At 45.2% G+C, this 12,577-nt stretch overlaps 1 protein-coding gene across 1 annotated transcript in view; it reads right to left on the bottom strand.

The window, feature by feature from the left end:
* The window catches only part of CDH11 (cadherin 11), a 131,171-nt gene that overhangs the window by 26,010 nt on the left and 92,584 nt on the right, over window positions 1-12,577 (bottom strand). The window contains exons 6-8 of the mRNA XM_070397782.1: window positions 11,620-11,787; window positions 8,242-8,429; window positions 2,126-2,379 (exon numbers count right to left, since the gene is read on the bottom strand). Of these exons, the coding sequence (XP_070253883.1) occupies window positions 2,126-2,379; window positions 8,242-8,429; window positions 11,620-11,787 (610 nt within the window). The remainder of the gene's footprint in view (window positions 1-2,125; window positions 2,380-8,241; window positions 8,430-11,619; window positions 11,788-12,577) is intronic.

The raw sequence follows: 12,577 nt of genomic DNA, 5'->3' as shown, positions 1-12,577 counted from the left end.
GAACACTTAAGATCTACTCTCTTAGTAAATTTCAAGTATAAAATATATTATCTAGAGCTCTAGAACTTCTTCATCTTACAACTAGAAGTTGTACCCCATTACTAAGATCTGCACCCCCCTTATGTGTAACACCCCAACCCCTTGCCACCACTCTCCTGTTTGATTTTTACAAAATTTTTTTTTTTAGATTCTACTTATCATGCTATATTTGTCTTTCTGTGTCTGGCTTATTTCACTTAGCATACTTTTCTCCAAACTTGTCCACATTATCACAAATGGCAGGACTTCCTTTTTTAAGGCTTAATATTCCATCGTATATATGTACCACATTTTGCTTATCCATTCATTGGTCGATGAACACTTAGGAGGTTTCCATGTCTTGCCTATTGTGAACACTGCAATGACCACGGGGGTGCAGCTATCTCTTCAAGATACAGTCATTATGAAAACAGTACAGAAGTCCCTCAAAATGCAAATGGCAGCTGATACTGTCTTGCAGGTGGACCTTATCAACCCTGAACTCGACAGACACGTCCTGGCCCTTTGTAAGGATGCCATGGACAACATGCATACTGAGGTGTCACTGTGATGCACCGTGGCGAGTGCTGTGAGGTGGCAGGTCACATCTAAGTGCGGGGGGGGGGGGGGGGGGGGGGGGGGAGGGAGTGAGGGTGGGAGAGGGCGGGAATGGAGGAAATCAGCACCCTGTAAGCAAGTTGCAAAGAAAGGGGAAGAAAGAACCAAGAGGAAGAACATGGAAAGTCCAGAACTAGGAGAGGGCAGTTCTACCTCAGAGAACAGGAAGTAGGCAGGTCTCACGCAGCCAAGAGCCAGGTGGGAAGAAAGAGTGAGACAGACAGGGGAGAGCAGAGATGAGCAGGCCCAGCAAGAGCCTTGGGCCAAGTAAGAGAGTTGAGATTATTTTGGGGGGACGACGGGGCATTGGGGACAATGTGATCATCGATCATGTTGTTGTTATTGGACTGGGTATGAGGTGATGTTGGCTATGTTGTAAACTGATGGCTCTGGCTCTGGGATTGATGAGAGAAAGGCCGGGGGAGACTGAAGGCGGGGACACCGTGAGGAGGGTGGGGGGAGGAATTCAGGCCAGCTGGGAATCCAGGACGGCTGTGGAGAGGGTAACGTTTGCTAGAATCCAGGCCAGGACAGTTTTCAGGCAACTATGAGTTTCTGTCCTATAAACATCTTCAATCTGTGACTCAGTCTCCTTCTCAACCACTTCCTCATCAGCCTCATCCCTCATTAACTCATGTCACTGATGGGGGAGGCAGGATCCTAAGCCACAATTCTCTATCTTGCTTTTCCAAGTCACAAAAAACAATGTGCACAACACACAAGCACCCTAAACCTGTCCGGCACTCTGTTACCTCTCAGCAGCAGCTAGACCAGGGGTGGGCAAACTTTTTGACTCGAGGGCCACAATGGGTTCTTAAACTGGACCGGAGGGCCGGAACAAAAGCATGGATGGAGTGTCTGTGTGAACTAATATAAATTCAAAGTAAACATCATTACATAAAAGGGTACGGTCTTTTTTTTTTTTTAGTTTTATTCATTTCAAACGGCCCGCGGGCCATAGTTTGCCCACGGCTGAGCTAGACAGTCAGAGCACGCTCGCCTGGCCTCCTGTTCACTGGCCATGCCTCCTGGGCACATCACTCTGCCTCACAGAGCCCAGTCCCCCTTCCATGTAAAGATAACAATTCCTATAATAGGGAGGGGAGGGGGTGAATTACATCACATGTCTGCATACCCAGTGGACTGACTGGAGCATCGGAAGGCGTACAATACTCTACTTATTTTATACTTAGTATTTATACTTCTCCTCAGTTCCCCTGGGCACACAGGCCCGGCTGAGGCTTACGTCGCTGGAAATCTGCTCCAGAGAGAAATGATGGAGCTTACACAAACCCATGCACAAAGCGAGCAGCAGGGGCAAAATAGACGTCCATCTTCTAACTCTTAATCTCGGTTACATGGCATTGGACCTGAGTGTCTTGGACCCTTTTATAATGGAAGGTGTGGTTTCGGGTCTCTGCAGGGCTTCGCTAAAGCCTCTGGCCTCTAAAATTCCCCATCCAGGCTTTTACGCTACATCCGTCTGTACCTTATCGGGCTGTTGGCAGCATCAGGGTCTTTGGCATGGACTCTCCCAACCACGGTGCCAGCGGCTGCGTTTTCTTGGACTTCGTGGATGTAACTTGGGGCCAAGAACATGGGGGGCTCGTCAGCATCTTCCACGGCAATCTTGATTGTCACCGTGTCCTTGAAAGGCCCGTTGCTGATGAATTTGGGGTCGATGTGCACGTTGGCTGCCTCCACCTTCAGGCTGTATGCTCTCTTGGTTTCGAAATCTACGGGCTGACGAGAAGGAAGAGGAGATTGGCAACTGGTTCCTTGAAAGAATAATGAAAGCGAGAGGCCTGCTTATGTTACAGGGCAGTGTGTGCAGTTCCTCAAAGTGAGAAAATCAGTGTCTATTCAATATCCAATTACCTGAGCCATTTGGTCAGAAAATCAGACAAATCAATGGTTGAACCCTGGAATACATTTAATGGGCAATTCTAGGAGCACAACAGACACAGAAGGGGCCCGTGACCTCAAATTTACCTCATTCTATACAGCAACACGAAGGCTGCTCAAAGCCCCTAAAAGGCACCTATGATGAGAAGGAATGACAACACTACAGAAATAAATGGTATATAGACTGTTCTGGAAAGTACTGAAAATCTTGGCAATAAAAATACCCACCGGCCCAGTTGGTGTGGCTCAATGGTTGAACATCAACCTGTGAACCAGGAAGTCTTGGTTCAATTCCCTGTCAGGGCACATGTCTGGGTTTTGGGTCTGATCCCCGGTAGGAGGAGTGCAGGAGGCAGCAGATCAATGATTCTTTCTCATCATTGATGTTTCTATCTCTCTCTCCCTCTTCCTTTCTCTCTGTAATCAATAAAAATATATATATATTTTTTAAAAAGGAATACCCCAGTGTGATGTTGATTTTTAACATATCAGTCATGCTTCTTAACCTCTCTTTTCAGAGACTGTGCTGGAACTCGCTAGCCAGACGGGAATGACAGTTTGTTTTGATTGTGCTCATTTGTAGGAAACCTTCTATTTTTAGCAAGCCATAGGCAAATAAGAATAATGCTTCCTTGATATAGGAATGTATATATGTAAGAATATCCATTTGAAGAAAAACAACTATAAACAACGTAGATGTTACAAAGATATGAAAAATCATTGGGAAGTAGCAATGGAATGGCTGCAGTTACTGGGAAATGGATGGAAAACACCCTCATTCCGAACGAGAGGTGGTACAGTGAATCGATGGGCAGAGGGTGAAAAGTAAAACTGCAGCAGAGAACGGAGCCCTCCTGCCTAGGAAACAGGGCTTTCTAACTAGCATTGTGGATGATGCTTAGCTACCAAGTGTTTGCAAAGACTTGGGTCCTTTAAGGCAAACAGCTGCCTGCCACGCTGTTGCTTCCTTTGAATGGGCGGGCGACCATAGGGTTGTCATTCTACAACCGCCAAAGGAAGATGGTCCACGTCCAGGAAGGTTAAACACATTCCACACCCTGGACACTTTCCATCATCTTCCCACCCTCCTGCTCCCCACTCGGGGACACTCCCTCTTCCTGGAGCAAGACCTGCCCCAGCTGCTCAGCCCTTCTGGAGCTTTATCCTTCGCTGGGTTACTAAGCCGCAGAGCAGGATGATATTTCCAGGCTGAGGGTATGAGATTGCTGATGTTTCTCCAAAAATCTCTGAATTACTAGATTTTAAAAAAATATTGTAGCCCTAACTGGTTTGGCTCAGTAGATAGAGCGTCGGCCTGTGGACTGAAAGGTCCCAGGTTCGATTCCGGTCAAGGGCATGTACCTTGGTTGCGGGCACATCTCCAGTAAGAGGTGTGCAGGAGGCAGCTGATCGATGTTTCTAACTCTCTATCCCTCTCCCTTCCTCTCTGTAAAAATTCAATAAAATATATAAAATATATATATATATTGGAAGATGATAGTTCTGAGACCTGGTAGGTAGACCATTTCTCATCTCAGGTAGCTGGGTGCTCCTAGAGCCAAACCTTTTGATTTAGGTCTAGGCACCTGCCCAGAGCATGCTCCCAAAGGCAAGCCCTGTGGGCATTAAGGCTGGTGCCATTATGCTGCAGTTCGATCAATGCTTTTGGGACCCCAAGCAAAATGGCCCAAATGTCTGCACACATTGGTCTGGAATGCCCTTTCCTACATAGGTAAGGTCTGACTAAATTTTCTGGTGGTCTGCCCACACCTCATGGCCTTGGAAAGTCCTCCTAAGCCCCCAGACAGATCAAGGTGGTCCTTTAGCAGCCCAAAGGGCTCCACTGGGTCTTGTGGATCTTTGCTCATCTTTGCGTCCCCAATGCCCAGGAATGACTGTGCCAAGTGATTGTATGCACCCATCATTGTGACTAAGTGGGGAGCAGGGCAGATGAGTACCATTTTAATATTTACCTAAACTATGTCCCCTGCCTCCTTCCAAAAGAGATTTAAGGTCGCTTCCCTTGTGCACATTTATATCCAAGTTATGAGCAGTTGAAATAAAACTAAATGAGGCAACACTCTATTTGAGCCATAAAAATCTTACTACCCCCTCGTTTACTATCCCACCTCTGAAAACTCTCTCTGGGGGATGAATTCAGGAGAATATAACAATATTCAAAAAGGTGTTATGTTTGTTAGAGTATAGGGTTATGTCTAATCAGGAGAAAGGTACCCACAAAACATCAAATCCCACTGGGAGAGTTTATCAAGGAAAAAACAGCCCATCCGTAGGATGGGATGTCATGGAGTCATTAGAAATGATTATGCATGGTATATAACAACATGTAAAATGTTTACTATGTGACATTAAGTTAACAAATCTGATGACCCTATGATTGAAAATGTTTGAAATGTTATATGCATGTGGGCAAGGAATACTTAGACATCAAAATGGCTTTATGAAAGTGGGGAATATTTAAAATGTTTTCTAATGCTGCTCTCATGCTGTTTTACACTGAGTTTATTTGATTGAACGTAAATAACTTAGAAACAGTGCCAGGATATCTCTTTGATAAATAGGAGCCTCACTGGGTCAAGGGTGTTGCATGAACAGATTGGATTTTGCCCCGGAAGTGGACTGAGCCAGTGATAAGTTTCACCTTCATTTTGCATTGGTTCTTCCTTAGTCCACCACACAGAGGCTGTGTGAAAAGCACGAGGGCAGTTCTTTCCTCTGCACCACTGTAACCTGAGGCTGTTGCTTCCTAAGCTCTTCAACAAATGAATGGCTCTGCCTCCTAAGTATCTCTTGAATTCTTCATCTTCCCTTCCTCTGCCTTCTCCACTTCTTTATAATTTCTCCCTTGAGTTCCAACAACCGTTTTGCAATGGTCGCACTGTATCCATCTCTAAACCCTGGAGACTGAACTTATTCAAGTTTCCTAAACCTGTCCTGTTTCCATCCATACCGGATTCCAAGGAGTTCTTCACGGGCTCTTTTTCTGCCCTTCCCTCCTTATCTATCTGGTAAATTCCTACTCACCCATGGAGACTCCGATCAAGATTGGCCCCTGTAAGAAGTCGTTATGTCCCTGTTCATAGATCTGATCACACAGTTGGTTCTCAACTGGGGAGTGATTTTGTGCTAACTTCCCTCAGGGTTCATCAGACACTGTCTACAACTATTTATTATTATCCTGACTGGTGGGGTGGGGTGTGCTTACTGGCATCCAGTGAGGAGAGGCAGGGATGCTGCTAAACATCGTACAATGCACAGAACAGCCCCTGCAAGAAAAATGATCTGTCCGGAAATATTGTTAGTGCTGAGGCTGAGAAAATTCGCTCTGTTGTAATTGTCATTTTACCTCTCTGTCCTGTTAAATTGTGACCTCTCTGTGGCCAGGACTCTCACTCTTCAACCTCAGATGTCTAGCCTTCCTCAAAGGGCCTGCCCGACAAATAATAACTCAATAATTCTTGGTAAAAAATGGATAAATAAATCAAGAAATGAGCAAAAAAACTATATTAAAGAATATTCTTAAAAGACAAAAATATCCCCATTATCTCTCCATACCCTTTTATATTATTAAATCATATATAATGACTTCCACAAGGACCCATCCTTTTACTCTGTAAAATTCACCTCTCGATTTTTTTTTTCTAGTGGACATTTGGAACCTGTGCTATAAGTTTAAGGAATGAAACGACATCTTACTCTGTTTTAAACCTACACAGCAGTGCTTTATAGACTATTATCCTTTTGCTTGGAATAAACACACTGCACTGGGGGGAAATGTGCAAATTAATCTTATGCGGAGAGCTCATTTGCCATGTGCGAGTTCCACGGGGTGATTTTAATGTTTCTGGATTTTGGAGACACAGTGTGTGTTTATGCCCTAAATACATTGAAAACAGGTGACAACCTTAGCATAACCAACTACCCAATTACTTTGAACAGCAAAGGATGCGAGGCAGAAATCGCTGATGTCAATGCTCATATGTCAGTGTCAAGCAAGAGGGATAGTAATATTAATTAACACGCTAAGTTGACAGCTCTATGCTGCACGCAATTCACACGGAGATTCTCCCGGAGGAGAAGCCCAAGGGAGTGATTACCCCAGGCCCTGCGGACACACCCGTCACTGTCACTAATGTCCACGTTTCCAAGTATCCAAAGCTCACCCCAATTCCATATGCGTTTACAACAGAGCCCCCCCGCCCAACAGTGCCTTCAAATGCTATGAAAAGTCAGCCCCCTGGAGGACATCTCTCCTGCCCCCCCCCCCCCCCCCCCCCCCGCTTACTGAAAAATCCGCCCCCCAGGAATTTCCTCCACTCCACCCTCGATTTCTCCCCAGCTACCGGCCTCTTTATTGATTCTTCAAATTGTATTTTTAGCAGTGTTGCAGTCCTATCTCTTCCATCACACTGAGAAGCTTAATATTCATGCTAGAAAACCAGGTTGAAAATGAATGCTTGATTAAAACCAAGGTAACCCCATCATCCAATTCAGACTGAATGCTCCCCACACTTTGATGATGGAGAGGGGTTGATTTCTCAAGTGGTAAATCAGAGGGAAGACCATTTTAGAATAGACTGTAACAGTTTCTTCACTTTCATAAGCCCTCGTGGGCCAGCTGTTGTTAAAATGTCTTGAGAGCGAAGTTGTTCAAGAATACTCTAGGTTTGAATCCCGTGCCTGTGAATTCCTAGCTGTGTGACTAGGACAGCATCAAGTTGTGTAGTCTGTCTGAGCCCCAGTCTCCTCATAATTAAATGGAGGTCTCTTTGTCCATAGGAATCATATGATCTACCTTTTTAATGAGTTTTGTGAAAGGTAAACAAGAGAGTGTTTGGAAGAGGCTTGGGCTTTCTCTGGCCAATATTGAGTATTGAGAAAATGTTAGATCTTACAAACAAAGCAAGGAAAAGAACAATAAACTCCCCACTGTCTTGAATTAATCCAAAGGACACATGTTAGGGACAGTTTAGCATGGGGGAAGGACCATTATTGTTGTTTCTTGGGTTCAATTTTTTTAAAAAAATATGTTTTTCATTGATTTTTAGAGAGAGAGGGATAAAGAGATAGAAATATCAATGAGAGAGAAACTCTATCAATCAGCTGCCTCCTGCATGGCCCTTACTGTGTATTGAGCCTGCAACCCGGGCATGTGCGCTGACCGGGAATCGAACCATCACCTCCTGGTTCATGGGTGGATGCTCAACCACTGAGCCACACCGACGGGGCTCTTGGGTTCAATTTTGAGAGAAAATGATAGCAGTGTAATGGAACTTGGGTGTTTGAGCTAGGGAAAGTCCTGAGCAGCCCATATGAACAGACTCGCTGGGCCAAGCCACAGGGGGAACTTCATACATGCTCAGTGCTGCTTCTCCCAAATGTAGGTGTGTCTAGCTGTCTTTCCTTCCGGAGCAAATCTGTGCCCAGAGCTAACCAGCGATCTCAGGCAGGCATCCCAGTCTCCCTTGCTGCCCGCCCCCCCACCCCCACCCCTCCACCCCCGCCTCTGGAATACAGTCCTGCTATTTCCCCAGAGCTCAGAGCTCAGCTGTAAAAGCAGGTCAGCTCCAGATGCCCCTGTTTGCATTTTTTTAAACCCTCAACTCCCCGTGTCTTGCCAGGTTGCCCTGGCAGAGCAGGCCATACCACTGATATGTCTGGGTCCTCATCCTAACTCACCTTTTTCAGCTTCACCACGCCCTCCTGTGTGTCATAGTCCGTTGTGATTTCAAACAGTTCCATACCGTCTCCATCAACAATATTGTATGCAACTAAGCCGTTTTCACCAATGTCGGGGTCTTTGGCCTTCACTCTCCCGACTTCCTCCCCGGGGACCGCTGCTTCTGACACAGACATCTGGTATACACCTAAAAGAAGAAAACATCTACTCTTATTTTCCCTTTTACTCATTAGCTATAGGACTTTATATTCCATTGAACCCCAATACATTTCTCAAAGGGTTTGAAATTGAACTTCCTATTGATTGAAAACATGAAAAGAAGCGAATGGCTGGAAGAGCCCGCATGGCCTGTGTGTGTCAAAGAAATGGGTTCTACAAAGAACGATGAAACAATCCCGGGGTCAGAGGAGATGGAGTGGGGTCCCCTGCCCCACATGAGGAAGGAAAGAATGCTCAGTTACATTTCCCATCAGCAAGCGCTGGAGGGCCATGGCATCCTTGAACATTCAATCAGCCAAGACTTCTTTTCATTCCTTTCAAGGTCATGACCCTTCTAACTCAGTATCTGATTTTCCTCTTACTTCACTCCCTTCCCCATTTGTTCAAACACTAGCTTACCTGCAAACATTTCCCACAGCGTGACCCTGCCATATATATTCATTTATTATTTATTGGCAACTTATTATGTGCCAGTCACTGTCCCAGCCCCTGCATACTCAATTGTCAATGAAATCATCGAGATTGCTCCCTTAAGGAGGCAACTACCCTACAGGGAAACACGAAATGTGTACACACGCTGATGTCAGTGCTGGGAAGAAGGGAAATGTGGTAGGTTACGGGGAGGAGCGTAATGAGACAGTGAGGTGTGGACTGTAACTGTGTGATAGCAGGTTATGAATACGTGTGTACGTGTGTGCATGAGTGTGGGTATATGTATGCATTAGATGTGTGTCTGTGTGTGACACTGTGAGCACTTGCATTAAGTATGTGTGGTGAGAAGGAGAAAGTGAGAGAGAGAGAGAGATTTTGAATGGGATGGGCAGGGAAGACACCCCTTAAAGAAGACACCTGAACACCCCTGGAGGACCTGAGAAAGACAAACCATGTGACTACTTCCTACTACTTTGTGCTACAAAGACAAAACAGTGACACACACAGGGAACAGCAAATGGCAAAGAGCCTGAGGTGGGAACGTGCTGGGTACAGAGCAGCAAGAAGAGGGGTGATGGCGCCTTCTATGAAGAGATAAGGGGTGTAAGTTCAGTGGCACCCAGTGATGTAGGAGGGGTCCTGAACGTTTTGTTCAGACATAGTGGGAAGTCACTGGCAGGCTTCCCATAGGCAAGGGAGACCTGAGGTGGCTTGACTGGCACTTCCACATTCTGCAATTATCCTGTATGACATTATACGGAAGTCACTCCCCAGCTGAATGTTTTGGGGCAAGTTACTTAACCTCTTTAAGTTGTCGTTTCCCCTCATGCAGATTTCTTCCTGTTCCAGAACGCTGTCTATATGTATGTGTATCATTTGGCTTTGAATACTTCCCATTTGGACCAATATTCAACTTCATCCCACCACGTCCTTCACACTGAAGGACGCGTGGAAAGTGGGAGTCCGTAAACCAGCTATGAGTTGATTTTCTCCAAATCTCATTTGCATTCATGGCTATGAAGCCGGTGACTGCTTAGAAATGACGTATCTTGTCTACGTGATGGTAGGAGGGCCAGGGCCTGAATGGCTGCCTGCTAATAATCCTGCTTGGCCTTTTCCTTCCAGACACCAGACAGTTTTATGGTGGGGATAACGGAGCGTGCAGCTGGTAGAGTGCTGCATGAGCCTTAAACTTTTGGGGGATGCTGAACCTCGTGCCTGATCAGGCAAAGCAGTCTTCCTCCAGCTCTTCCGGGTCTTCAGGACAAAGGGTGTTGCCTGTAATTCTCTATCTAGTGTCTTTCTGACCTAGATTGTTGTCTTTGGAGTCCTTTGAGTGACCATAGTGCCTTCACGGGGCCATATTTGGTTGTCTTCCTTCTTCCCTCATTTGGAATGTCACATTTCTGGCGATCAACTCATAGGCCCTACCAGCTACTCTTCTAACCTGATGAAGAAGACACACTTACGCTGAAAGTGTACTAGCAGCAGCAGCAGCAGCAACAGATTATGATTGCACTGAACCTGTCTATACCTAGACATCCGGAAACAGACCCGTGTTCAAATGCTGCTTTGCCACTTTCTTTGGGCAATTTACTGAGCCTTTCCAGGAGCCCAGTTTTACCTGTAAAATGTAGGTTCTGAGAGAGATTGCAATAGTAGTGACTATTCACTAAGTGATGGTAGCTGTCATTATGGTTATTAATAACAACCTTTCAAAATCTGTTTTTCTTTCATGCCCCTCAGCAATCCTATACATTTTGTAGAAGGGCGGACCATAGTCTCTCAGGTAATAATCAAGGCTAACATTGGTTGACCACTTATGACAGATGTCACTGTAGATTTTACACTAGCTCATTTAGTTCTACAACGTCCTATTATTTAGGTCCTATGGAATCTGTATTTTCCCAAAATGGCCAGAACAACATCTCCTGTCCCCCGCGCTTTTCCTTTAACCTGACTGTGCACATCCTGTTGAAAGGTGGGGTCTATAAGAACTCTACTTCCATGTGGGCAGTCTTAAGGCTACAGTGGGAATGGAGGGCTATCTGAAGCTAGGCCATATAGGCAGGTCAGTTCTACCTGATGTTCCTGGGGACTCCCTTTCAGACTCTATCCAAGCCACTCCATGGAGAGGACCCATGGAGAGGAACCAACAGCCAGCACTACCTCACCAGCATATGAGTGAGCCCCACTGGAAGTGCACCCTCTAGTCCCAGTGAACTGTCCCCAATTGACACTATAGAAACAGGCAGTCTCCTCCACATTTTGCCCAAATTGCAGACTAATGAGAAAAAAAAACCCACTATTACTGTTTTAGACCACAAAGGCTCTGGGCAGTCTGTTATATAGCAGTGGGTAACTAATTCAGGTGCTGCTGTTCCCAGGTTAGTATTGAGGACACTGAGTCAGAGACGGGCTCATTCATTACTAGATGGCATCAACAGCGTCTGGTAAGATACCTAGCACAATCGATTCCCTGTTTCCAGGATCCTGGGACTTTTTACATCTCCCATTTCTCCTACTATATCTATTCCATTGTTTTTGTTGTTGTTGTTGTTGTGGCTGTGGCTGCTGCTGTCTTGTTTCAATTTTTGGCGCGAATGATGTAAAACACCTCCATTTTTCTCGACTTTTTCTTCCAAGCTGAGTAAAGCAAGACTGGGTCACAGAGGATGGCGGGCTGAAGCAGCACTGAAAAGCGAAAGCCAAGCCCACCTACTTACTCTGCGGAAACTTTGGTGGGTTGTCGTTGACATCGGTCAGTGTGATCGTCACTTTGGTTGTCCCTGAGAGTCCACCCATGTGCCCGCCCATGTCCTTGGCCTGGATCACCACATGGTACTCTTCCTTGGCTTCCCTATCCATGTTGGGAAGGGCTGTTCTGATGATACCTGGACAGGGGAGCAGAAACCATCACAGGCATTCACTTATAACAGGGGTGGGGAACCTTCCTTCTGCCAAGGGCCATTTGGATATTTATAACATCATTCTCAGGCTTTACAGAATGACCATCTTAAAAATTAGCCTATTATATTTGGTCAAACATTTAATTAACTCACCCTCAATGCCTTGGCAGGGCCAGACTAAATGATTTCTTAGGCCTTCTAGGGCCCACGGGCCGGACATTCCCCACCCCGGCTTATAACAACAGTATAACCAAAAATGTACTAGGTCCCAGGGGTGCAAAGATGAGTGAGACAGAACCTACTCTCACAGAAAAGTTACTTCAACATGATAATTATAACCCAAAGCAGCCGTGCCTGGAGCGCCAGAGATATATTTCCAGTAAACTGCCATAATTACTAATACATCAGTGAAATTTTATATGTTTTTATATATTGCATTTCAAATGCAAGTAACCGCCTCACATTCTCAGGTATACACTTACTGAAATATTTGAGGGTATCCATGACTGAAACCAATTTCTGGACTACCAATAGAATCTTTTGAAGTCTATCCCTGCATGCAATTCTTGGAAACATTTCTATGTTTGGTCCATATTAGGATAAAAGAAGAAAGCATATATCTCATGCAATACCTTAAAATGTTAATACTAAAATTGAAAAGAGTGAACCATATGGGTTAAAAATGTACATAATGCTTATACAAACATTTACTCTATGGTGACCTGTCGCTGACAACAGTAATAAATGAATGATGTAATTCGATAAGATCCCTAGA

The sequence above is a fragment of the Myotis yumanensis genome, unplaced genomic scaffold (assembly GCF_028538775.1).
Source record: "Myotis yumanensis isolate MYYU_CA2020_CCGP unplaced genomic scaffold, mMyoYum1.0.hap1 SCAF_18, whole genome shotgun sequence".
Lineage (NCBI taxonomy): Eukaryota > Metazoa > Chordata > Mammalia > Chiroptera > Vespertilionidae > Myotis > Myotis yumanensis.
Note: the sequence above shows the minus strand (reverse complement) of the source record. Positions and strands in the feature narration are given on the sequence as shown.